The sequence below is a fragment of the Ctenocephalides felis genome, unplaced genomic scaffold, assembly GCF_003426905.1.
Source record: "Ctenocephalides felis isolate EL2017-DRISC unplaced genomic scaffold, ASM342690v1 CF-g0.4_SCAFFOLD_01886, whole genome shotgun sequence".
Taxonomy (NCBI): domain Eukaryota; kingdom Metazoa; phylum Arthropoda; class Insecta; order Siphonaptera; family Pulicidae; genus Ctenocephalides; species Ctenocephalides felis.
In genome coordinates this window covers 184,843,998-184,871,587 of record NW_020538040.1, presented here as the reverse complement: position 1 = coordinate 184,871,587, position 27,590 = coordinate 184,843,998, and the positions used below count along the sequence as shown (strand labels likewise).

The window sequence follows — 27,590 nt, the reverse complement described above, 5'->3', positions numbered from 1 at the left end:
GTGTCGCAGTATAAGTGTATAACGGATAAACATTGGCACGGGACTCATAAAAATGTGAACAAAATTCATACTTATTATTAAAATCTCTATAAAATATCTGATAATTTGATATGCATATGTCTAACGATCATTTTTGACCACCAAATGGCATTTTTTGTCACTTTTTTACACGATCTCCGAAATCGCTAGACCTGCCTTCCCAAAAATTTAATAAGTTCTTAATTTTGTTAATACAAGTAAAATATTTGTTTGATTATAGAAATCGGATGCTCCGTTCTCTCAAAATCTGAATTACAATTTTTGGCTGTTTTTGCCCTGTATCTTCTAAACGGCTAGACCTGCCTTTGCCAAAAACTAATCAGCACGTTTTTTATCAATAGGAATCGAATGTTTTTTGAATCATTCAAATCGGTTGATTCATGTTCCCGAAATCGTCGACAGATATTTGTATCCGCACACACACACTCACATACACACATATATACACATACACATACATTCCTTTTTTTCTGACGTATGCCAAAATATTCAGAAACTTTTGAAACCTAAAGATATATAAAAATTGTAAATTTCAATTTTTTTACAATTACTATAACATACCTTACCGAAAGTTAAAAATCGAAATTTGAATCTTTGCAATTTTTTTTTAAATTTTGATTTTTTTTTAATATCTTGTAATTTCTTAAAAATATTTAAAACTATACTAGACGGTTGATCGATGATGTCAAAAGTGTTGAGGAAATGTTTGTTTATACTATGTTAGTGAACTTTAAACATTATGAACCTTGATACGAAACCCATAAAAATATTAACAAATATAGAACTTATTAGTGAAATCTCTATAAAATATCCGATAATTTGATGTGCATCAGTCTAATGATCATTTTTGACTACCAAATGACATTTCTGAATCTCTGAAACCACTAGACCTGCCTTTCCAAAAATGTAATCAATTCCTGATCCGTCGAAACATGTGGAATGTATTTTGAATCATTCGAATCGGACGCTCCTTTTTTAAAAAAAATGAATTACCTATCGTTATTTATCTTTTTGGCCCATTATCTTTAAAACGGCTGGACCTGCCTTTGCCAAACAGCACGCTCCGCTATCGATAGGTATTGGATATTTTTTGAATCATTCAAATCTGTTAATATGTGCTTTCGGAACGGAATCGTCGACGAAGATTTGTATTCGCACATATGCATACACATGCACACACACATAAATAAATGGAGTATTTATCAGTGATTTTGGTAGAAGGAAAGAAACAAAACTATTTTTATTTAATATATCGATTTTTTCTGTCTAGTATGGCAAATTTATCTTTACTTTAGAAAAAAGTAAAATAAGACTAAGGCTTTCTATATGTAAAAACTGTAAACTCTAAACTTCGTGTACTATAAATTTGTTTTTATTTTTAACATATATAGGGTGGGGTGAGACACAAACTAACTATAGGAAAACAAATTTTACATATCAAACAAACATCTACTAACTATGTTCTGGAAAATTTACAGCTAATTCATCAATGTAAGCTATGTTTATTTGCTGTTTTTCAAAAATTTGTCAAATTGTCTTTTTTACCCCATAGACGTTGTAAAAAGGGACAGCCAGGGATAGAAATTTATAATATTTTTAATTTTGAAAAGCTTCTATAAAAGTAGTTGCATTATTTAATGGATGCTATGCAGTTTAATTATTAGGTTGAACAAAAAAATTGAAAATCTTAAAATTAAAAGAATCATCCAAACTGCTATCATAAAATTGCTTTGGTAGGTGTTTCCATTTAATTTATCATAATCAGACTTATTCTTGAAATACAATTTTTTTCAAACTTTTGACAGCGGTGAATTTGGCGATTTAATAGTATTGTAGCCAAAACCAAAAAAATAGTTTAATTAAAACTAGAAAAAAATGACAACTAGTTGGCAAAGTAATTGCAAATAAATCACATTATAAAATTGTATGTATAAGACAAAATAAATCATGCATTTAACCAATTGTAAAAACCGATATTTAATTACTTTTAATATATTTTTCCTAAAAGGTTAAGTCTGTTACGTTCGAATCACCCTGTGCCAAAAAAAATCAAGAAGCAGAACACACGTGTTCGTGTGCACGCGAACCTAAAAATTCGACTGATATCACATCGTTTTATTTTGATAGAATTTATTTTTGATCACAATAATTGCATACGTTTACAAGACCTACAATGTTAAGTGTTGAGTTATTAATATCTCAAATCGTATATTAACCGTAAAACTGTATTCAAAGAATATTCTTGTATGAGTAGACAGGTTAGTTAGGTGAGGCTGTTTAAATTATGAATAATAAAATAAATTAATAGATCAAAAGATAGAAATAGTTTATTATGATTTGGGTTTGTAACCGATTCGGAAAACCGGTTTTCCATAAAAAAATATGGAATTAGAAAACCGGTTTTAGTACAAAATACCGGTTTTCAATGTATGCATAACACTTTAAAGAAAATGAAAATGAGAAATTTAGCTAAATATACCAGATCGATGAAAACACTGTTGCAATTCGATAGCTGTTCTTTTTTCACTCTTGTTTTAAAGCTATTTAATCCTGGTCGATTATTAGTTTTTTTTTGCTCATTTGCATAAAAAAATTATTATCAATAAAATTGAATTGTAAATAATTTTAGTCGAAAACTGCTTTTAATCACTCAGAATTTTCTGTTAAAATTTCTTGTTCTAATTATCCGAGCAAATAGTTTTTCTATGAAAACTCGAAACCGGTCGAAACCGGTTTTTTGGAAAAAATACTATTCAGAAACCGGTTTCAAAAATGTTGGCTTGCATATAAACACTAATTCTAATATTATAAAATTGCTATGAAAAAAATCTTATATTTTCATAGTAGTTAACATTTATTTTTAACATGCAAGATTTTTACTTATCACATGTTGAGATTGCGATAAGAATGATGCCTTCTGTTAAATTAAAATTTCATATCATTTAAATAAGGAAACATAGATTATTGTTAATTATAAATTTTACAACCTTCATTTATTTATCAATTATTCATGTTTTCATGAAAACCGATTACAAGTAAATGAATTTCCTACTACTATTTGTTATAAACACATCATGAATCACTTGTTAATTGTTATTGCTGTCAAGTGCGTTAGTTTAAGATTGTTTACTATTTTCGATAGACACTTGAAGATAAACATTATGAGGTAATTATACTGCATAGATAACTAAACGATTTCCTACATCGTGCTCTCAATAGCTTATTGACAGACACTAAAGGCACATCTGATCGATGCCACTCGGACAGAATTTTCCAACGGGCATGGGAGGTCTGATATATACGTATATACACACACACACACACATATATATATATATATATATATATATATATATATATTTCTCGTGTACGTTTGACCATTCACTTTTTTTATAATGTGTAATAACAAATACATACGACTTTACATTTTCAGCTTCCTACCTCACACCTCTTGTAATGGTTTATTTATTAATCGGAACACTTTTTACCAGTCTCTGAATATCTTTCTTTCACTTAATTTTTATTCAGATTTTTTTGAGTTTATGAAGAAGTCTAAATTTAAAAACAAATTAACATTTGTCCACTACTTACATTTTTTCTGAATTTTTCTCTGAACTCCTTCTGATAACTAGTATTTTGTAACAATAAGGCATTTCAGTAAATCGATTATTTTTCATCTCGCTTTCAAACAGTAAATGTTTTTAACTTACTAAGTTACTGTTTTTTTGTTGTTTTTTTTTTAAATTTCAAACTTTGTTCTATACTTTGAATTTTTCTGAGAATTTTGAACTTTTTTCTCAAAGCAATCATGCTGGGTCGCTCTATTAGAGAAGAAATGTCAAAGCGCGGAAGCGTTGCATCGCAGTCTATGGGTTAAACATTAGTACGGAATCCATAAAAATGTAAACAAAGTTTATACTTATTATTAAAATCTATAAAATATCTGATAATTTGATGTGCATATGTCTAATGATCATTTTTGACCGCCAAATGGCATTTTTTGTTAACTTTTTTTACTCGATCTCTGAAACCACTAGACCTGCCCTTGCAAAAATTTAAACGATGCTTTATTTTGTCAATACAAATAAAATGTTTGTTGAATTATTCAATTCGGACGCTTCGTTCTCTCACAACTGAATTACCATTTTTGGTTGTTTTTGCCCCGTATCTTCAAAACGGCCAGACTTGCCTTTGCCAGAAACTAATCAGCACTTCTACTTATCAATGTATCCAATTCAATGTTTTTTGAATTATTTAAATCAGTTAATTCGTGTTCCCGAAATCGTCGACAAAAATTTGTATCCGCACACAAACGCAGATACATCCATTTTTTCTAAGATATGCTAAAATGTTCAGAAACCTTTGAAACGTAAAGATATGCAAAAAAAAATATTTTCATTTGTTTTGCGATTACTATAACTTATCCTACGGAAAGTCAATAAAGGTTGTCAATCCATAAAACGTTTTTTGACTATTTTTTTCTTGGTATTTTTTTTTGTATTGCGTAGTTAAGAATTACATACTGTCCTAAATTTTCACCCTCCAACTAGAAACGTTATCCTTAGCACTTTCCTGTCAACCTTAAAATTATTTTAATAATTCGACAAATACATCTATACCCTGTTATAATTTAATTTTATTCTGTTATACTAAATAATCTGATGACAAGATAAGTCGTTATTGATTTAAGTTTTAAATATGTAATTTCTCTTCTCTAAATGTAAAAATAAATACATTTTTCTATGACAAGCGCAGTCTCATCGTCAGTATTATAAACCTATGATATATCGCATCGGTATTTTACAACAGCTGTACGATTTGTTCTAACAGTTTTTATACATTAAGTACATCAAATTCGGTACATTGTCCAACAGAAAGTTGGATCGAATTCAATATAGTATATCAGAAATATCCCAGAATTGGCTTGAATTCCCAATAATAATAATTATCTCGATTCAACTTTGAGTCGACTCTATTTTGATTTTCTATTAGAGACATATGATATAGCAGTAGCAGAGCAAGTCGTGTAAACGTCACACTGTGACGCCCACGCCACACCAGGCGAACGTTGTCAACAAATCTTTTATTTATAATCGAAATCTATCGTTTCTATATATACGTATATATAAATTCATCTAATTTCTGTAACACTCGTGTCCGAAATAGAAAACAATACATCACGAGCTGAATCATCTTACATTTTTATATAGATTGGAAATATAACACTATACTTTTTCTTTATAATATATACTTGTATTATTTACAAAATCTTTTACTTTTTGGTCGAAGTTATTTCAAATAACAGTTACGATACCCACGATTTCTCAACTTCTACTGGACCTACGACCTACTTGTATTTATTTTTTCCAGAGACATCTTCATAGACTTCAGTATGAACTGCGTTCATCTCCAAATTCCGATTGTTACTATTTAAAAAAAAATGAGAATATAAAAAAGTTGATTTTTTTCACACATTTTTTGAACTTGTTTGTAGTTTGTGACATTCTTCTTGATTAATAAATTACATAATTTTTTTTCTACAGATTATTTGGAGGGTCAAAATTATGGGTATGGTCAGGTGCCAATTTTTTTGGACCCCTCACTTCATCACATTTTAGAGTTAAAACTATGACTGTTTTTAATTTTTATATTCTCACAATATTAATTATTAGCTGTTAAAAAATACAGCAAAAATATTATTATCCTTTTTATACGGTTTTTCAAAAATTGCATAAAATTCGTGTCTAGACCAGAATAATCCCGTAATAAATTTTTCATGGGTTCGTTATTGTTAAATTTGACATATTTTTATTTGACCATATACAGAAATTATTGCTATAAAAAGAAACAAAACGAATCCATAATATTATTTCTTGATTATCTTGTTTATATAAATGTGCTATCAATATTATTTTACACATGCTCATTGCTCATATAAATTTAAACTTAAACAAATGACGAATACAAAATATTATTTTTTGATAAACCCGTTATCATTTTCTTGTTATATAAACAAGTTATCAATATTTTCTTACACATGCTCATGTAACTATAAGCTTAAACAATCGGGTGACAAAACACATACTATTATTTTTCTGATATGCTATATGATTATCTTGTTTATATGAAGAATTAATCAATATTATTTTACACATATTCATATAACGTTGAGCTTAAACAGCACTATAATTTCCATTGACTCTATAAAATATTTATGTTATTTACAAAGCAATATAAATAAATAATTGCAGACATAAATTCTATCAAAACAAGAATTATTACATACACAAGGTACAGAGGTGCACAAAATTACCACATAAACAAAATGTGTTTCTAATTTATTATCGTACAACATCTTGCATAAAAAGCTTCTTTAGATATATTATAGTGATTTATAATCAAATCATTTAATGTTGTTTTTGAAGGCAGTCCCTGGGATATTATATCTAATTATTTATATAAAACTAACTTCATCTTGCAACCACAAGGTTCCAGGTTCAATCCCTTGTTTCGTGCAACCTGCATAGCAAGTAGTAGCGATATACATTTTTTTTTAGTATAGATGAAAAATATGTTTCCAATAGATAAGTGAAAATAGCTCTGCTGGAAACTGCTGCTTTGAATTAAAACATAGTCACGATTGGAAAAAAGGCAACTTTTTGGTTCTAATAAAAAAATATTCAAACTAGAATAGGTCATTCATAGGATTGCATTATTAATAAAAAATAATAGTATTATTACAACACTGTTGTAAAAAGTAAAAGTAATAAGAAAATATAATACAAAACGACTAGTTTATATTGTGGGAGCAACAACGTTTCTTCATTTTTAATTGATGATTGAAAATGAAGTAAGGAAATGAATGATAGTAAGTTTTTATATTAGATTAAATAACGAATGTAATTTTTGAAACAAAATTTTGTTATTTGCAGTACTTATGGTAGTAGTAGTTTTAATAAATATAATCATTGCAACAGAATAGAAACTAATAATATACGAATTGGTAATAAGTATTAAGGTTGGATGAATTAACGTTTCACTTGATTAAATGAACCATCAAAAGTTATTACACTAAATATGTTAATCAAATTAGAAATAATAAAACATTTTGTGTAATTAATTGTAATTTCGTGTAATATGTGATAAATACATTAGTCTCCTGTTCATTATTGTAGGTCATTAGTTCTTCGGCCTCACTTTCATATTTGGCAAAGGACTAACCTTTGCCCGCGACCGTTTTAGATGATTCTATTCCTGTCTTCTCAATATTCTAATTTTTTATCGATGACTCAACGACTTTAAAAGTCGTAACACTTATTATTATTTTGGCATTTCTTGGTACAATTTAAGTTATTAGCGTGTTTTCGTAAATGTGTCACTGACCGGAGTAGAGGAAGGAAGAATTTATATATATATATATATATATATATATATATATATGTATATATATATATATATATATAAATATATATATATATAAAAGTCGCTAAGACATATATGATTTTCGGATACTAGGGATCAAAATAAGATACTTTGCTGAAGAAACCATACCTCTAAAATAAATTCTGAATGCACAGGGTATTGACCCAAAAATAAGGGTTTGTATATAGGTTTTTTTTTATTTCTGCAATGATTCATAGAATTTCCGACCCGTTATACGGTTATGCGGTTCTCAAATCTAATATGACTGGAGAAAACAGGTTGATGACAAGAGATTTCGTCAAGATGCATTCATTCCTGGCCAGAATTTGAGAAGGGTTTTGTCTTTCGGCATTATGGATGGAAATAGCTTTGTCGCGTCGTTCTATTCATAGTAGGATTTCTCTCGGCTGCACGCTGGACAAGCCGCTTGGATAAGTTAAATCATAGAATCTAAACATAGATTATGCAACCAGACAACAGAGATGCAATTTATTCACGGAAAACATATCAAAAAAAAAATTATATTTACCTAAAATAATGATCAAGATACATACATTCAGATATTATAAGCTATTGTAACATGAACAAAAAATTATGTTAAAATAGAATAAAAAATGTGAACTTCACTCCATGGGTAGAAGTTTCTGGTTATAATATTAAAAAAAAATCAAACATGTAAGCCATTTTTCATATAAATTTGCATATTAAATATTTTACAATAATTAAATTATTTAATCATTAAATCAATCAAATTAAATAATTTAAGTTTATGATTTTGGTAAAACTGATATATACAACTATAAAATATTTGTAACTCTTATATAAAGAATAAGTCATATATCTGATAACTAACATAAATTTAAACTAATTATTTATTTTTTTTAATTTTATTGCATAGAATATAATATGTTTTGAAATATTATTATTATTATTATTAGTTCAGATTATATTAATATGTAAGTTTTATCATTAGCTAATATAATAATAACAATAATATTTTTAAAATCATTAATGTGCAAATATAAATATATGCTAATGTATGCATTGTGTATATACTGTGAATTTCCGTTAAGACAGTTTTCTAAGAATCATGCTAAAAACGCGTTTTATGCGGAAAAGCATATTATATGGTATAGGGACAAAGCCGTAAAGTGGCGTATTAGACAAGAAATCACCAGAAACGTGGTCGTTTTAACTGTTTTCTATTATATGTAGCTAATACAATAACAGTTGTTGCATTTAATTTTAATAATGGTCATTTGCAATTTGGAAATATCTTATACTTTATGATAAAGTCGCTGCAAAAACATACTCTTTTTTATTATAGTTATCATCTTTTATCATTTATTATTGCTATTTTCTAATTTCCGGATTGTACAAATTGTACAAGAACGCTCCACCGTATGAACATTTGACACTGTAACACTGTAATAAACATACACATTTTAATTTTGTACTCTAATAATTATCATATATATGTGTGTAGATATATATATATATATGTATATATATACATATAAATATTTTTGTGTTACTAAACTTATTCAAGGCTCAAACGTAATAGTCCAAATCTGATGAAGCTTTCGGGAAGCAAATATAGATACCTGAAAAGAAACATCGAAAGTATGCTGCATATTTATACAATCGAAAGAATAAGTAAACTATGCTGAGATTAAAAATAGCTTCTTACCACACTTTATATTTGAGGCTTTCTTCCGTAAAGTATCGCGATATATGTTTATATGATTACTATTTATGGAATGACTAGATAACCTATTTTCTTATTTTTGTAATGAATTGTCATACGTTAAATCAAACGCGTATCAAATTTTGAAATGTTTGATATTATTGATTGAAATGTTATATGTTTTTATTCGGTGAGTTATATCAAATATTTTGTACACGTTTGTTTTTAATACGTTCAAAGCTAACGGTCAGTAAGAAATGTTTTACTGATGGTAAATGTAGATAAAAATGTTGTTTTGTATGCTTACATGCATATGTATATAAGTATGTATATAGTATTTTTAACTTTCCGTAGAGTAATTTTGATGACTAATTTATATGAAAATACTTGATTTCAGAAAGTTTGCGATTATCTATAGATGATTCGATTTGGATCATTTGAAATTGCCGAATTTGATAATTTGAAGAGATGTGATCTCGTATATGATTGATAAGGCGTTTTGAATGTGGAATATGATATAAGTTTGATTATCGTTCGGCATCGTAGATAGTGTTGTCCCACGCACGAGATGTCCGACCCCCGTCGGTTCGGTGGAGCGCACTTCTCCCGTCCTGCACCGTCCTGCACCTCCTGCGGCCCCTGCCCGATCGCCGATGCGATGGTGCCGTGTGCACTGCGGCAGTGACTATACAGTGCAGCCGGCCTCCGAGTTCATTCGATACAAAGCGGTAGTCAGTGACGAAAAGCAAGTGCCATTATCGTTCTCTCCGTCGATTTACGAAACTACACTTCAATTCCAAAAAGGATAACTGGGACTCGCATTCCGACTCACTACCCAACGACTACGATTTAATTAGCTAAAGGTAGTTGCTTCATTATTTTATCAGTGATTTATTCGCCAGTGTGTGGATTACTAAGTATTGTGCATTAATTCATCGTCGAACGCAAAGAACAGTGTGCGCTTTTAGTAAAATCTTCTAGTGCGTGATATCACTCTAACAGCATATTCATCTGTGTTTGTTTGGTTTAACAAAAATTTTGTGGAGAGGAGATTCAACGCTCGCCATTGAAAGTTTCGAAAATTCGGGCAACGATCCAAATGTTTACGAAATATTTTGATGGTTGACAAAGTGGCTGGAAAAGTTTATGTGCTTAACTCAAACTTAAATATATTCAAATGAAGGAGGGATCTATAATAGATCTAATTTTAAATACTATTGAGAAACATTTCGGAAGCAACTTTGTCAAAGATAGCAATACACGCTTTATAATATTTCACATATATGCAAATAACACAAAAATTAATTGTAAACGCTTTTAATTAGTACTTAACAGTATCATAAAAAATTGCAATAGTTTATTTCAACATTTATTAACAATAAATTTATCCAATATAATCTTGCATGCTATAATGATATTCATAGCATTAATTTTATTAAAATTATTAGATGCAAATTAAAAATTGTATGGCGCCTTTTTTAAATTCAAAAATTTAATTGCCTTTTGTGATTTTAAGTAACAATTTTTCGCTTTAATTGAAACTTACAAGAAATTTCATTATCTAATGAACAATATTTCATAAATAATATTTATAAAAATTGGTTTTTATTTTTGGTGAACTAAAAACTAAATTGCGGAATTCGATATTTCAATACAATTGCGGTTTAAAATTTAAATATTTGCAGCTAAATATTTATCTTTGATTATTTATATTGTATACCATATAACATTATGGACTACGCAATGCTTTGCAGCAAACAAAGATTTATGACCAAACTTAATGGCCAAGAAAAACATTTGACGTCATTTTAAAACTTACACCTGCCGACATCAACTGTTGCACAAGTGCTACGAAAAATAGATTGTGTAATATAATTTTATTCTGAAAATAACAAATAAAAACAAAATCGTTTGTTAAAAAATGTAAATGATTCTCGATTTTTGAAAAAATGTTAATAATACGTTTGAATTAAAAATTATCTCAGAATAAAAATTCATGTTCAATATTTTATAATGGCCAAAGAAACTTTGTCAAGTACAAGAAAACAATTGAGAACTTGACTTGATTTTCATTTAAATATTTAAAAAAAATATGATATGAACTGATAAATTGATTTATTTAAAAATTTATAAATTACTAAAGTTTTCCTAATATTTTCTACAAGAAGAATAATTCTAAAAACCAAATGATAATGAAAGAGATTAACAATACATTTTGAAAAACCGGCAAATGAAACAACGTTATAAGATAATATCGTTATACAAAAAATAAAATGTGCAATACAAAAAGTTCTTATTAGTTAACTTTGCGTTAAAACTCTAAAATCTAATTTTAAATTTTAAGCCATAATGCAAATATAAATTAAATTGAGCGATAAAATTCTAAACATCATATCAAATTTTACTAGTATTTTATTAAAAAATAAAATGTTCCATAGACATATATTTAAAAAATTTAACAATATTCTAGGAAATCGGTAGATAAAGCTACGTTGTATATTATTCATAAATAATTAAATATTTCAAGTATAAATTTTGAGAATTTTCGGAATAAATTATACTTTATATTGTATTTTATATCGAACTTTATAAATTAATATGGCAACTGATAGATTTGCTTTAAATATATCAATTTTTGTTCGCAAAATAAATGAAATGAGTTGCAAATTTCTGCAATATTTAATTACTCAAACATAAAAGAAAATTAAAAAATATTAAAAATAAATTATACGCTGACGGGATTTAAACCTGATCATTTCTAACTCTCTTATCTATTAATCCGAGCGCAAAAAGTAGAAGTAAGCCTTTAAACTGTTTGAGCTACCGAGAAATATTAAATGCAACATTGTACGCGTACGTATTGCTCATGGTCCATTTTTCAAAACTTCAAACAATTTTCATAATTAAACCACTTTACATAGGCCTATAATATTTTAAGGTACTCGGTTCGACTATCAACTCTATCATTATGCGAAGTTTCATCAAAACCCCAAAAGAGTAAACCTGAGGTTTTCCTTGTGACCGATTAAATTATTATTACCATATGAAATTTTACTCGTAATTCATTTAAAAGTGCATAGAAAATGAACAATATTTCAAAATGCGACAAATGAACCAAGCTTATAATGTAATATTCTTTTGAAATACTTAAATATAAAATTTGGTATGTAGTTTTTTATCTAACAGAACTTTTCAGCAAAAACAGGACAAGAGTACAATTATAAACTAAATTGAGCGATAAAATTTTCAACTTTATGTCAACTTTTACTCGTATTTCATTTAAAAGTATATTTGGTATGTAGTTTTTTTCTAATAGAACTTCTCAGCAAAAACAGGATAATAGTACAATTATAAATTAAACTGAGCTATAAAATTCTAAACATTATATCAAATTTTGCTCGTATTTCATTTAAAAGTATATTTGGAATGTAGTTTTTATCTAATAGAACTTCTCAGCTAAAACAGGGCGAAAGTACAATTATAATTTAAATTGAGCAATAAAATTCTGAACATTATGTCAAATTTTACTCGCATTTCATTTAAAAGTATATTTGGTATGTAGTTTTTATCTAATAGCTTTTCAGCAAAAACAGGGCGATAGTACAATTATAATTTAAATTTAGCAATAAAATTCTAAACATTATGTCAAATTTTACTCGTATTTCATTTAAAAGCATATTTTTCATCCTCTTTGAAAGGCAAGGCTTAGATTAAAAAAAAATTAATGATAATTTGAAAAATTGGTAAATAAAGCAAGGTTATAGCAGTATATTACTCGAAAATACTTAAATATGAAAATTGCATAAAATATTTTTATCGACCAAAACTTTCTCGACAAAACTAGGTACAGTACATCAATTGTGAATTATAATGAACGATCGAAATAATTATTACCATATGAAATTTTCCTCGTACTTCATTTTCCTCTCTCCATCTTGTTGGTTTCGTGCGGTGTGCCGTTACGTTTGCATTCCTCGGGCACGGCCAAATTAGGCTAGCTTACGGACCGGGCGTCAGTAACATCGGCGAAGGCGAAGAAGCATCGGTGAGGTGCGATCGCACGCCTGGCCGAGAGCCAGCGAGAACACGCGCCGCGCGGCACCTTCCCCTCGTTTCGCGGGTATTTCGTTACATGCGGCCTACACGAAAGACAAATGTTACCACTCGATTTGACAGTTATTCGCGTAAAGCGAAAGCTCATTATTAACGGCTACTGTTACATTTACTTAGTTCCAAGGAAATGCAATTATTACGACACTGCTGCGGAGGTTCAAGATGATTCGATTACTTATGTCACGCTTATTACATCTTTTTTTTTGTAATTACTGATTAATTTCTTTTTTCTATGGTTTTGCAAAATTTAAGTATTTAATTGAATTTCAATTATTAAAAAGTGTGTAAGTAGTGACCATATTATTTTGCACACAATCCGGAGCAGATTATAATGTGTGTGAGGGGGCGGTGGCTGAGCTAAGAATTTATATACACATTTCTTAAAAAATTTCAACGGTTCAAATTTTCTAGTTGAAATATATTTAAAAATATTGGCATTCAAAACCATATTGAAATTCCGAGATAATCCGGGACAAAACACCTAAAACCGCGACAAATATTGCTTTTAGAAAAAGCCGGGACGCAGGCCGGAAAATCGGGACTGTCCCGGTCAATCCGGGACGAATGGTCACCTTACTTAATGTAAATTGTATGAACTTTTTGAAACGTACACATAATCCACTTAATCAATAAGAATTCGGATTCAGCTATTTAGGTAAAATGTGTTCAACTGTTTATTTCAAAAATAAAATTTTCGCTTTCACTAAAAACTAGTACATACGATTTACATTTAGTACCTTTCAAAAATACTTATAATATATGTAATTGTATAAAACCAATTATTTTATTTAACACATTTGATTTCATCGATTTGGGGTTCTAAAAATCTATTTTATTAAAATCTGGATATCAACTGTAATCAGTAGCTACCTACGAAACACCACAGAACTTGCACATGCTTCGGCACTGATCAAGCTTACGGCGAAAACTTTGGTGAATTTTTATTATTCAACCGTTAATCGTAGGCCTAAAATATTTTAGTATGTTATTTCAGACTACGAAATCTATCGTTACACAAAATTTCATCAAAATTGTCAAAAAATTCTTCAACATTTAATTACTAGGAAACTTCGGCACTGATCAAACTTGCGACTAAAAACTTTGGTAAATTTTCATAATTCAACCGTTTATCGTAGGCCTAAAATATTTTAGTATGTTATTTCAGACTGCGAAATCTATCGTTACACAAAATTTCATCAAAATTGTCAAAAAATTCTTCAACATTTAATTACTAGGAAACTTCGGCACTGATCAAACTTGCGACTAAAACTTTGGTAAATTTTCATAATTCAACCGTTTATCGTAGGCCTATAATATATTAGTATGTTATTTCAGACTACGAAATCTATCGTTGTACAAAGTTTCGTCAAGATCGTCAAAAAATTCTTCAACATTTAATTACTAGGAAACTTCGGCACTGATCAAACTGGCGACTAAAACTTTGATGAATTTTTATAATTCAACCGTTTATCGTAGGCCTATAATATATTAGTATGTAATTTTAGACTGCGAAATCTATCGTTTTACAAGGTTTCATCAAAATCGTCAAAATTTAATTTCAAAAATTTCAACATTTAATTACTAGGAAACAGCCCGGCCAATATTTACCAAAAATGTACACGATTCCCAATCAATATTATTCGAAGAGTTTTGGAATCGATTTATGATTATGAGCTAAACCGTGGATGAAAAATTTTACACTTTTCTCATTATTACAAAGAAACGGCTTGGCCGATCATGGCACAAAACTAATAAAAGCTAATCCTTATCGAGTTACATCGAATGGCTTTTAAATTTCAGAAATCGGTTCAACCATTTTTGAGAAAAACGTTGACAAGAGATCAAAACTTGAATCACATACAGACATACACACACGTTTTTCAATATTGGTCTCAATCGATTTAGAATGACTTGAAACGTGGAGAAAACATAAAACTAGTGAATCGGATTTTTTCGCGAAAATGTAATTGCCAATCAAAAAACACACGAACGCATACAAGAATATCTCCATTTTTCACTAATTATACAATAATTTAACAAAATTATAGCATAATATATGAAAGTTCACTAATTTAAAAAAATGCATGTTATAACTTCGCTTATACAAATCAAATTAAATTATAATGATATACGACTTTAACTTAACATCTTTCAGTATCTCGACTTGACTGCTCGAGGATTTTTAAAAAAACTATATAAATTAGTAAATCAATATTTTTATTACAGGCCAAATTAAAGCTTCAAGATGCCGTTCAAGCCAGTAGAAAACCCAAAATGCCCAAAATGCGGCAAATCAGTATATGCCGCTGAAGAGCGTGTTGCCGGTGGACTTAAGTGGCACAAAATGTGTTTCAAATGCGGTAAGATTTAGAAAATTCAAATCAATTTATCTAAACTTCAATACTACTAATCAGAATGTAAAAATCGAGTTAAATAAAAATTTAGAACATTATAAAAATTGAGGATTTTTACAAATACACCTTGAAGTTTGTTTTTCAAATATAAACTGAAATGAATTAAATTTAGAACAATGAATAAGAATCTTTTGTCTTTCAGGTATGTGCAGCAAATTGTTGGACTCCACCAACTGCACTGAGCACGAAGGTGAGTTGTTCTGCAAGAACTGCCACGCCCGCAAGTACGGACCCAAAGGATACGGTTTTGGCGGTGGTGCCGGCTGTCTGTCCATGGACACCGGAGCGCAATTCACAGAAGGAGGCCAAACGTAAGTTCCAACACTTTATTAACATTTTACATTACATTATCGTACCCTGCCGCAACCCAGTCGCAATATCGTTTGCGAAACTGATCACAGTACCTACCCTCTTTGCGCATAACTTTTGCTTGAAGATCAGATAAATAGTAATAGTACAGCAGCCAGATCAATCGTTTTCACTCGCTTACACATCGTATCCTCTCATTGGGACCGAAATGATAAAACAAACTCCAGCAATTCCGGTTTCATTCAGAATACTCACCTAACTAAAATTAAATGTAGTTACAAAGTTAAATTCAAAAGCAGATCACTTCTGACATACAGGCAATATGTTGAAAAACGATATACATGATACAGTTCTATTATGAATGAAACTCAATTGCTATAGAATTTATCTATCATTATTAATAAAAATAAAAACGCAAATGAAAGGTACTGATTAGTTAATTATTTCCTGAAAATCAAACAAAATTATTCATACGATTTTTGCATTTTCATTCTCATTAGTAAATTCAGTAGTGCAAAACAACGTGCAAAAGATATTTTACGCGATATAGTTAATAAAGCGACAATATTCGCTTGTATAATTTGAAAATTAGTCAATTGAATGTGCAGATTTGAATATTATTTATATAGAAAACGTTCAGAGGGCATTTTCCTTATAATATCAATATCTAACAATATTATTTCCTATGTATACGAACATATGCATACATATCAATCATGTTATAAAAATTTGTTTGTCAATAACTGAAATTTTGTTTACACACGTAAGCTAGTTTGTTACCAGACATCTATTTTGATATCAATGTTTACTATCTCCTTGACTGATATGATGATTCTTGACTGTTATTCCTCTACAATCATATATCTGCATGCAATACTACTCATATGAAACTGCCTAAAATGCAAACGATGAATTGTGAATGTAAGCGGGTGATAATTGGTTTTGTTGATAAATCCTCCTTTTAAACGGCCGAATTGAGTCTAAGGCACCGTTCACACTAATACCTTTGTTAGGCCTCAATCAATCTGAGACGTAGACTTGAAGCACATTTCTATTTCTTTTCCGAACAGAAACTAAATCGATGTCATCATTCGGAGTTCGGAGCCAATGAATCGATCAAACTTAGAGAGAATCTACAACCACAGGCTCGTTCAAGACCCAAAACTTTCCCGTATTTTCGTACTGAATGTTGTTAGATGTAGCTTTTTGTTTTCGTCACTACTTATGTGTTTTGATCCGAATCTATTATTAATTGAAAACAAAGTATTTTTGCGTGAGTTTCAATTATAATAATGTTGATATCGCATATCATTCAGCTGATCATAAAATCAAAGATCTTCGAAACGATCTCAATGTATCACTTATTTAACCAACTCACAAAAATACAAGTATTAAATTTAAGTTTGAGATTAAATTTTAGATTTAGCAGAGTAAAATATTTTTGTAGATTGGATGAAAAATTCTATATTTTTGAAAAAAAAAGATTATTTTTATAGAAAACTCTGTACAATAAAATATTATGTAAACTTTATGCTTCTAAAAGAGGAATAAAATAATTTTTAACTAAAATTATTGGTTTTGAATTACATAAAATCTCTTTTGATCGAGATTAGCTCAAGGCTCTAAAGTAATAACTAACTCTCACAAATAAACAGCCGGTCCAAATATGATTCGCGATTGGATAACCGCTCTGTTTGCAAACATTGCTCCTGAAATAGATCAGTCGTAAAATATAGCCTTGAGCTATTCTCATATAACCTGTCCTTAGAATTTATCAGACAAATGAAACCTGAGAAGTGTAGGTAGCCGCGACATTTTCTCATAAGTAGGTGAGATTTTTTGCATCTTTTACACGAGTGTAATAGAAATTATCGCTGGCATGGCTTGTGCATTCGTCAGGTCACTTTCGAACATTTTCTACAATAACAAATTCTAATCTTACACTTCCTTCACACATTCCAAAAACTGAGAACACTGCATTCTCTGTATACAATCATCTGTACTAATCCAAATATACGCTTGAAATCAATTTATACCATATATGTGATTATGGGACATGCGATTGATATGTTGATCGCTCATTTCAACATTTATTAACATGTATATATTATTATAAAAAGAACAGGATGGGATAAGGAAAAGGCCCTCGACGATTCATTCTTATCTATTTTATAAATATACCTTAACACAGTAAATTGTATATTCGAACTGGCATCAATAACAAAATCAATTCTAAAGTACAGTAGATTAATTTCGAATGACTGTTAACTGTTATGAACATGGGATGGCGAGGAGCGATTAGTTCAAATCAAACCTTCTCCCATCGATGTTTGCTTAATTTTGTTTTATATTCACAGAAATAATTAACATAATCGGTTATTTATATAACATTGTAGAAGCTATTGTCATCATGTAATTAGTCCGAGTCCGAGGTGTATCCATTCAGGACATGTGGCGGGTCGGCCAGATATAACAAAATAACAAACGCTGGAACCTCTGGAAATTTGATTGCTTTCTTTACACAGCTATTAATGATAATTATTACTAATAATGTATATTCTAGCATAGAGTAAAATCTAATGCAGCGCTTACACCAACTAATAAAATTATTCTTATTAAATACTGTCTCATCATATCATAACTTTTTTTGAATTCACTAACTCTCATTAAGAGACTTGTATATACAAATTTTTATTTTGGCATGCATTTGATCTGGTTTTTCTTATTTCTATGAATGGGTGATAGTTTGATTTATTTTGAACAACATTTTTCAATAAACAATATTTCACAAATTTTATATTACAAACACTGATTATTGTTTGGCAAACATTTTACAGTACGAAAGATTGATAGTACTAATGATGAGTTAACTCCAAAAGAATTTTAAATTTTATTATTGTCACTGAACTTACTACAATTTTTTGGATAAATTGACTTCTAAATTGAGAACATATTAATTATTAATTTAACACATTAATCGCCACGATATCAGAAAATTTTTTACTTCGGCCATGGTAACTTTATTAGATAATTTAGTTAAGAATGTATCGAGGAAACTGAGTGTATCAAAGGAACTATTTTTTGTCAACATTCCAATAAAAACACTTTTTTTGAAAGCCAAGAACTTTTCAGGTTTTGTTCCTTATAGACCAAGCTGATGTAGAACTTATTAGCTTCAAACACATATGATTGACATGGCGATTAACTAGAATAATTATACATAGTTCCACTACTTTACACTCGATTCGACTTTATAGTAACTACTAAAGAGTATCTATTACCAAGCATGCCAAATTCAAATATACTAGCTTCCACTGCATACACTTGTAAATATCTCATTGTTACATCAATTTGGGTGTTTTCGTGAAAACTTGAATAAAATAAATTTGTATATTAACTAATAGTTTTGTTATTGATAATGTGTATATAGAAATGGCCATCGTACAAATGGAGCTTGTTTGGAACCAAGAAAAATAATCCGCGCTAAAGATGGCGAAGGATGCCCGAGGTGCGGCGGTTGCGTCTACGCCGCCGAAATGATGCTCGCCAGGGGAAAGGTGAGATAGCAATTTTTAGTTAGATCTTAATTATTTATATTAACTTAATTAAAAATGCAGGACACAACATATTTTAAACAATTGTATGGAATTTCCCGTAACGAGCTTAGTTTGTTTCATTTGATTAACAAAATTTGTATTGGTACTTACAAGGAGAACCTCAGGTTTTCTCTTCTGGGATTTTGATGAAACCTCTCATGGTGATAGAGTTTATAGTCAAACTAAACACCTCAAAATATTTTAGTCCTATGAGAAGTGATTTAATTAAAAAAATTAAGTTTAAAATTTATTTTCATTTCTGGTGCAAAAGATTGTGAATTTACGATTGTTATTTCTTATGCAAAAAACTCGACAAGGAAAATTCCATTACTGTTTTATAAAATAAATTTAAATTTATATAAAATATACTAAATTAGAATAGAACCTCGGATTCAATTATCAGCCCAGGGGTTCTATTCTGCAAAATGCAAAACTAACGCTAATAACATGTAATAATTAACTTTGAATGCACAATCATCATGTATCAAATAATTAAAAGTTAAATAATTTTTAGTTTTTCGAATATATATATATATATATATATATATATATATATAACAAAATGAACAATAAAAAATAATTAAGCTAAATTTCAAGAAATTTTAGTAGAACAGTACGAATATAAAAAAATATAGTCCTTATTGACATGAGGTCTTAAATTGCTTAATAAATATAAGATGATAATTACTGGACGCTATGAAAATATTTTATCGTTTTCTCATAATGCTAATTACAGTTTTTTTCTTTGTTTTTTGATAAATTATTCATTATGCTGTTAAACAAAGTTAGTTTATATAAATATTTTTCTAAAGGGATGGCACAAAGAATGCTTCAAATGTGCAGACTGTTCTAAAAGATTGGACTCTGTTAACTGTTGCGAAGGTCCCGATAAAGATATCTACTGCAAAGGTATGTATAATAAGCAATATAAAAAATTATATAAATATAATTAAATTTTAAACATTTTGTTTAATAAAACGTATTAAGAGTCGTTTTCATATTTTACATTAAAATTTCGATTGTAAATATATTTATCATTTTAGTTTGCTATGCAAAGAAGTTTGGTCCTAAGGGCTATGGATATGGGCAAGGTGGTGGAGCACTGCAGAGTGATTGCTATGCTAATATGTAAGTAAAGCTATAAATATTTGTTTGCTTTCGCAGAAATTTTATTTTATATTATATGGGAAACCATCTGGCTTTTACTGTTTGTTTACATTAACTCAAGTCAAAGTAAACATAATTAATTTGTTTTAAAAACATACAAGTTTAATTGCATAAACCTGATTACGCAAGCTGATTTAGTAGTTGAAACCAGAAGAAAATATGCTGAAAATCATTTGTTTTTAGAATTTTGTTATAAATTGTGTGATAGAAAAAACGTTAAAGATAAAATTATTATTTTAGGGATCAAGCTCCAAAGACAACCGTAATTGATACAGCTAAAATCCAAGCACCCCCAGGACAAGGTTGTCCACGATGTGGTGGAGTTGTATACGCTGCCGAACAAGTTCTTGCTAAAGGAAGGGTCAGTATAACACTTTTTTTTCATAATTATATGCCAGATTTCATAAACTCTATATTTCTCTATTTATTACAGGAATGGCATCGCAAGTGCTTCAAATGCCGTGACTGCACCAAAACATTGGACTCGATTATTGCTTGCGATGGTCCAGATCGTGATGTTTACTGCAAGACATGTTACGGAAAGAAATGGGGACCCCACGGTTACGGTTTTGCTTGCGGAAGCGGATTCCTTCAAACTGACGGTTTAACGTAAGTATTTCTATATTTATCAATTAGTTAATGATATTGCGGTTTAAGGATAAAGCAATCTCATTATATAGAGAGGAAGAAATTTCAATGGGAAGACCGTTCTATAACCCAAACACCACTTCCCTAATGGCTCCAGAAGGCCAAGGTTGTCCAAGATGCGGAGGCATGGTGTTTGCCGCTGAACAACAATTAGCCAAAGGAACGGTAAGATTTAGAAAAATAGTTTAAAAAATGTTTCTAATATATAGAAATTAATCATTTATCTTTTTTAGATGTGGCACAAGAAGTGCTTCAACTGCGCCGAGTGCCATCGTCCTTTGGATTCGATGCTCGCATGTGATGGACCTGACAAGGAAATTCACTGCAAACCATGCTACGGTAAATTATTTGGACCTAAAGGATTCGGCTATGGCCACACACCCACACTTGTATCAACCAACGGAGAATCCACAATATCTTTGTAAGTAATAATTATTTATAGAAATATCAAATATATAAAAAATAATATAAAAATAAAAATAAATATAAAAATGCCATTCTTCTATATCAAGGAGTGGTGCCATCGGTTTTGCTTGAAAATATGGATAGCAATGTGTTTTCCGTAAAAAATACAGAAAGTCGAAACACTAGATATCTCGTATAGGCGACAATATATACAAATAGCAATAAATCTCAATTATGAATTTTCATAGAATAGGGGAGCTAAAGACTTGTTATAACATTTTTTCTTCTAAATTAAAATAGATTGAGATCCACTGATTATGCTTCATCGAAATAAAGCTGAATAGATGCTACCACTATTCCTCTACTGAATCTAGTGGAAGCAATTCCATAACTATTGTTCATTATATTCATAATAAATTATATTCTAGAAAAAATGCGATGCGATTTATGAGTAGTTAAAAGTATTCGAAGTGGATTTATTGAAAAAACCCGGTCGAAGTGTTTTTTAAAAGCAAATTTTCAAAAATCAATAATTTTTATAATTGAGCCAGTTTTTTGTAGGACTTTAATTGTTTATCATGTTTCTTAAGACCAAGTACTCTATCGTTATACCAAGTAAATCGTCTAATTTTAATTTTAATAAATGTCAGAAGAACTACTTATTTTCTCAAACTTTGATAATTTTTTAAAATTAAACTACTTGTCGTAAGGCATTAATATTTCAGTAAGTTCAATAAGACCATGATATATAACGCCAAAAAAAGTTCCGTGAAAATCGGCTTAATTTTTTTTCAACTGTTAATTACAAGAAAACGCCTTGGTATATTTTCACCTAAAACAGTGTTATTCCCAACTAATATCTTTTTAAAATCGATTCGGTAGTATCAGCTTAAATGTGGACGAAAAGTTTAACACTCTTTTCCAAACTACAAAGAAACGACTCGGCCGATCGCCGCACGAAGATAGAACCGAGAAATGATAATCCTCATCGAGATACATCGAATGGTTTTTAAATTTCGGAAATCGGTTCAGGCGTTTTTGAGCAAACCTCGATGAAAGTTCTAATTTTGACAAATGCCAAAAAGACCATACTAATTTTTGCAAACTTTGACGAATTTTTAAAGATAAACTAGTTGTCGTAGGGCCGTAATATTTTAGTATGATCTAGAAGACTATGGTATCTACCGTCAAAAAAAAATAATAAAATCGTCGAAATTTTTTTTAAAAAAATTTATTACAAGTAAACGGCCTGGTCGATCTTTACCAAAAACTAATCAGCACGATTCTCAACCAATATCTATCGAACGGTTTTTGAATTTTCAAAATCGATTCAGAATAGCGGTCTATAACGTGGACGAAAAATTTTTCATTTTTCTGCGATTTACAAAGAAACGGGTTGGCCGGTCGTCGCACAAAACTCAGAAACGATAGTCCTCATCGAAATACATCGAATGGCTTTTAAATTTTTGAAATTGATCCAACCGTATTTAGAGAAAACGGCGATTTACGGCAAAAAATCTGTTTACATACACGCACACACACACACATACTTCTTCCAAATTTGGTCTCATTCGATTCGGAATGGCTTGAAACGTCGAGAAAACATAAAATTAGCGAATGGGATTTTTTGATGAAAACATAAACTTTTCCTTCGGGAAGTTAAAAAAGTCCGTTACAGATTGCATAGATTCATTCTGTACCATTAAGTTATATTTTTTCTGATTATTTTCTAGCCCCGACGGTAGGCCATACGGCGGTCAAAAGGGAGTAAAAGGCGGTTGCCCCCGCTGCGGCTACGCTGTCTACGCCGCCGAACAAATGAACTCGAAGAACGGAATTTGGCACAGACGCTGCTTCTCCTGCGTGGACTGCAAGCGCTCCCTGGACAGCACCAACCTGAACGACGGACCAGACGGAGAGATTTACTGCCGCGGATGCTACGGCCGCAACTACGGACCGAAGGGTGTCGGCTATGGAATTGGCGCCGGCACGCTGACCATGGCCTGAACGGCCGCTTATCCGAATATAAACCATTTATCACGTTAGGTGAAACGAGATCGATGTTTCATATATACGTATATGTGTAATACGAACGCAAAATGAACAAATACTATTGTTAAACAAGTAATACGCATTCATCATCATTAAGCGAGAACAATTACACTATTATTATCATCATATTTATTATTATTATTAATATTATAGATAACTAGGACGAATTTCTTTAGGCGCGCCTCCGAATGTAGATACAAAATCATTAAGTATTTGTAGCATCTATTATTTAATATTAAATGAAATATTTTGTGGTTTTGATTGTAGATTCGGATGTGCGTGTAAGGATTTTTGGTGCACATTTTATTAACAATGTTCTGAATGTGTTTATTATTTTTACCGAGGATACGTTTTTCACGAAATTATGCAACTTGTATTAAATCGCTTGTTAATATCACTGTGCATGTCCGCCAAAAAAATATCATAACTCATCAAGTTGTGAAACTAAAGATTTTCCATTATTACATATTACATATTATACATCATAATACTGAACGAAGATTAATAATCGAACGCTTTATGGAGTCTGATATATTTCTGTAATCTAGACGTATAAGAATCTTTCCGCTTATCTTGACTTATTTATTGTTTGTTAATGATTATACGCAGCACAATTGATATTTTATCACACTTTCCAATAACAAATTTTTATGGTTTATGTGATTTTGTATAAAATGCTGCTAATTATAAAATTATTCGACTGTTATTACGTGTTTTGTTGGACTAAATTCTAAGAAAATTATTAATATTTATTTAGATATATTTGTTTCGAATTTTTATTTCTAATATAATGTTGTCATTCTATTTGTTACATTTATTTAAATAAATAATCTGCTTTGTAGAATATATGTTTCATTCAATGCACAAATTGAATTGCCGCGCTTTTATAATGAATTACCGTTAATATTGGTACACGTGTCGCCATCTACTCATCCTGTTGCCAACTTCTGCAACTACTACACTACCACAAGCCTAACCTACAGTGACAGATGGTCTCATGGCTCAGATCATTTCAGAAATGTCACAAGTTAACTTGTTGTGTTTATTTAGTGTTAATGTTTTAGTTAAACAATTGTTAAAAAATCAGTATTATAAATCGTTGAAGTATTATTCCTTCAAGAAAAATGTTAAAAATATACGTTGACAGATGATAATAACAAAATATAAAACTAATTTTAATTACTATGATTTTATTATTTGAACGAGCATTCGTTCGTGTGTAATTAATGTTATGCAATTTAAATAAACATTTGTACTTAAAAATTATGAAATAATACGCTTAAATGTGTTGTTAATTTAAAATGCCTATATATATTGTGCCTACTTAAAAATAGCAATAAATCAAGATTTCGTTAAATATTCATAGGATATTCAAGGATTGCACAAGTTTTAACCTTTTATTACAGGTAAGCGTTAATTCGTATGAATTAAACTTAATTGATAGAAATTAGATTAATTATAGAGATATATAAATACTCACAAACACAGTACAGACATTAAAGAAAATTGAATTTACTTGTTAAAATTATTACATTTACTGTTTAAGAATAATCACAAGCAATCTAGACAGAGAACGATTCAGTATGTGAAAACCTTGCATTTTTATTTTATTTTTAAAGCATCTTTTTATATACTGCGGTTGTTTTCTTGCCATATATAATATATCTTTTTATTTCTTTTTCCTTAATTCGTCACACAAATGAGTTTTTGTCCATGAGCAAATTTTCTTTTTTATGAAAGTTGCTTTAACATTGAACTAATTTCCTTTTTACTATTTACTTGTATTTACTACTGCTGCTAAACAGATACTTGTAGGGATTTTAAAATAATTAACCCTATTTACATATGTTCACTAAATATTAAAAGAGGAAAAAAGTATGTTATATTTTCACCAGAAAATCCGATTTGCTAATTTTATGTTTTCTTGGCGTTTTAAGTCGTTTGGCGCCAAATTTGAATTTTTTTGTTTTCTTGACGTTTCAAGTCGTTTGGCGCCAAATTTGAAAAATTGTGTGGGTATGTATGTGAGCCAAATTGAAATTTGTCGAAATTTCTCAAAAACGGTTACAACTATTTCAAAAAAATTAAATTATTGTACGGAGCTCGATTTGACAACGTTGGTTGGTTTTATGAAATTCGTCAACACAATTGCAGACATTTCAGAGTATGGAGATGGCTACAGTGTGTTCAATGAGGGTTATTTAAAATGTCCGGTACTAGTGCCACTTTGTAAAATCATATTTTTTGTTACCAAATTTGATTGATAATATAATGATTGTTTAGCAAAGATTGCGTTTTTGGTAATTAGTTGATTTCAACTTTTTATCAAATAAGTCATAATTAATAAACATTTGTCAAATATTTTCTGATTTATTTATAAATCACTTTAGGTGTCCGGCACTAGGGACTTCCCCTATATATTAGATATAAATTAGATAAAATTAGAAGATATATATTTTTGGAAAAGATCGGTCGATTGGTTTCTTGGTAACTGTTAAAAACAATCGACACGATTTTAATACAACTTTGTTGTTTGGCTGTAGTTTTCCTGATCACAAAAGGTAGAAGACCCCTTAAAAACGTGCGAATCCTTCGTAAAATGTAGAGACTAGTATTTCGTAGAACATACTTCGTTCATGATCCTAAACACGTGGAGTTTACCTTCGTAAAACGTAGAGGCTATGCATTTCGTAGAACATACTTTGTTCATGAACCTAGACACATGGAGTTTACCATGGACACAACGATTACCGAAGAATAGCGTGTATTTTCGAATGATTTCGAACCACCCCGAAAACGTTCTAACAACCCTCGAGCGTTTTTATTTCCTATAAAAGGCACAATTTTGAAGAAAACGAATATTTCGACTATCAGGCATTCCGAACTGTTCGTTACCGGGCAAAATGTCTTCTACTGTATATTGATTTCTCATTGATAAACTTGCAAAATGCAAATGCAAAATGCCACTCACGCCTAGTGTTAAAGTATCTTTCTACCAGCCCTCGTACTATTTATACAAACTTATATATTTATATTTTATTATATAGGGAACATTTTGATCGTATGTCATACAAACGGTGATGTACCGCTCTCAGGAGCGGATCGCAACGCGTGACGCGATTTCCTACAAATAACGGACTTAATAATGTATCTTATTGCATTTATAATTAGTTTATTTTATATTTCAACAATGCAAAATCATATCGTATTGATATAATGTGTAGGCGTTTGCTGTGGTAATAAATTTATTAAGTGATAAATGTATTTGTTGATGCATTACTATTAATTGTCATGTTGTTAGTTTTGGTGTCGTTGTTAGCATTAAGTTTAAAATGTGTACAAAAGTGTCTTGTTGTGTTATATTGTTATTTTTTATGTTGAATTCAAGATAATACCAAATATGAATATTTAAACTAGTCGTAAGTGGCATTTTGCTTTAAGGCAAGTTGCATGAACTTCCAGATTTATGCAAATAATAGACTTAGTTGAAGAAAATTGAGATTATCTACTTTACAATTGTGACTATACAGTTTGGCAAAATTTAAGACTTTTTCGTAATTAACACCGGTAATAATATTTTAGACCTTGAACTCTATCATCATAAAGTTTTATCAAAATCGAAGAAAGGGCTCACTGATCTTTACAAAATACTAATCACCACAGTTCCCAACTGATATCTTTCGAAAAGTTTTTGGATTTTTGCATTTTTCTATTAATTCTAAAGAAACAGCTTGGCCG

The 27,590-nt window shown here is 29.9% G+C and overlaps 1 protein-coding gene across 2 annotated transcripts; it reads left to right on the top strand.

Annotated features, from left to right (window-relative positions):
* The first annotated feature begins 9,849 nt into the window (after window positions 1-9,849).
* Window positions 9,850-23,807, top strand: LOC113376909 (muscle LIM protein 1-like). Of its 2 annotated transcripts, XM_026616998.1 has the most exons (11): window positions 9,850-10,011; window positions 15,488-15,621; window positions 15,818-15,986; window positions 19,415-19,541; window positions 20,393-20,489; window positions 20,624-20,708; window positions 20,988-21,108; window positions 21,181-21,356; window positions 21,428-21,560; window positions 21,629-21,816; window positions 23,534-23,807. In XM_026616998.1, exons 2-11 carry the CDS (start codon window positions 15,507-15,509, stop codon window positions 23,805-23,807), a joined length of 1,485 nt encoding a protein of 494 aa, XP_026472783.1. In that variant the 5' UTR covers window positions 9,850-10,011; window positions 15,488-15,506. The 2 variants fall into 2 exon arrangements, with proteins under 2 accessions (XP_026472783.1, XP_026472784.1); XM_026616999.1 differs by lacking the exons at window positions 19,415-19,541; window positions 20,393-20,489; window positions 20,624-20,708; ... (3 more) ...; window positions 21,629-21,816; window positions 23,534-23,807 and adding an exon at window positions 17,055-17,429.
* Window positions 23,808-27,590: the final 3,783 nt, after the last annotated feature.

Bases quoted from the DNA above. Each gene is read 5' to 3' on its own strand.
- LOC113376909 (XM_026616998.1), top strand. From the start codon at position 15,507: ATGCCGTTCAAGCCAGTAGAAAACCCAAAATGCCCAAAATGCGGCAAA. The intron at 15,987-19,414 runs GTAAGTTCCAAC...ATGTGTATATAG, and splicing joins TTCACAGAAGGAGGCCAAAC to AAATGGCCATCGTACAAATG. The intron at 19,542-20,392 runs GTGAGATAGCAA...ATTTTTCTAAAG, and splicing joins TGATGCTCGCCAGGGGAAAG to GGATGGCACAAAGAATGCTT.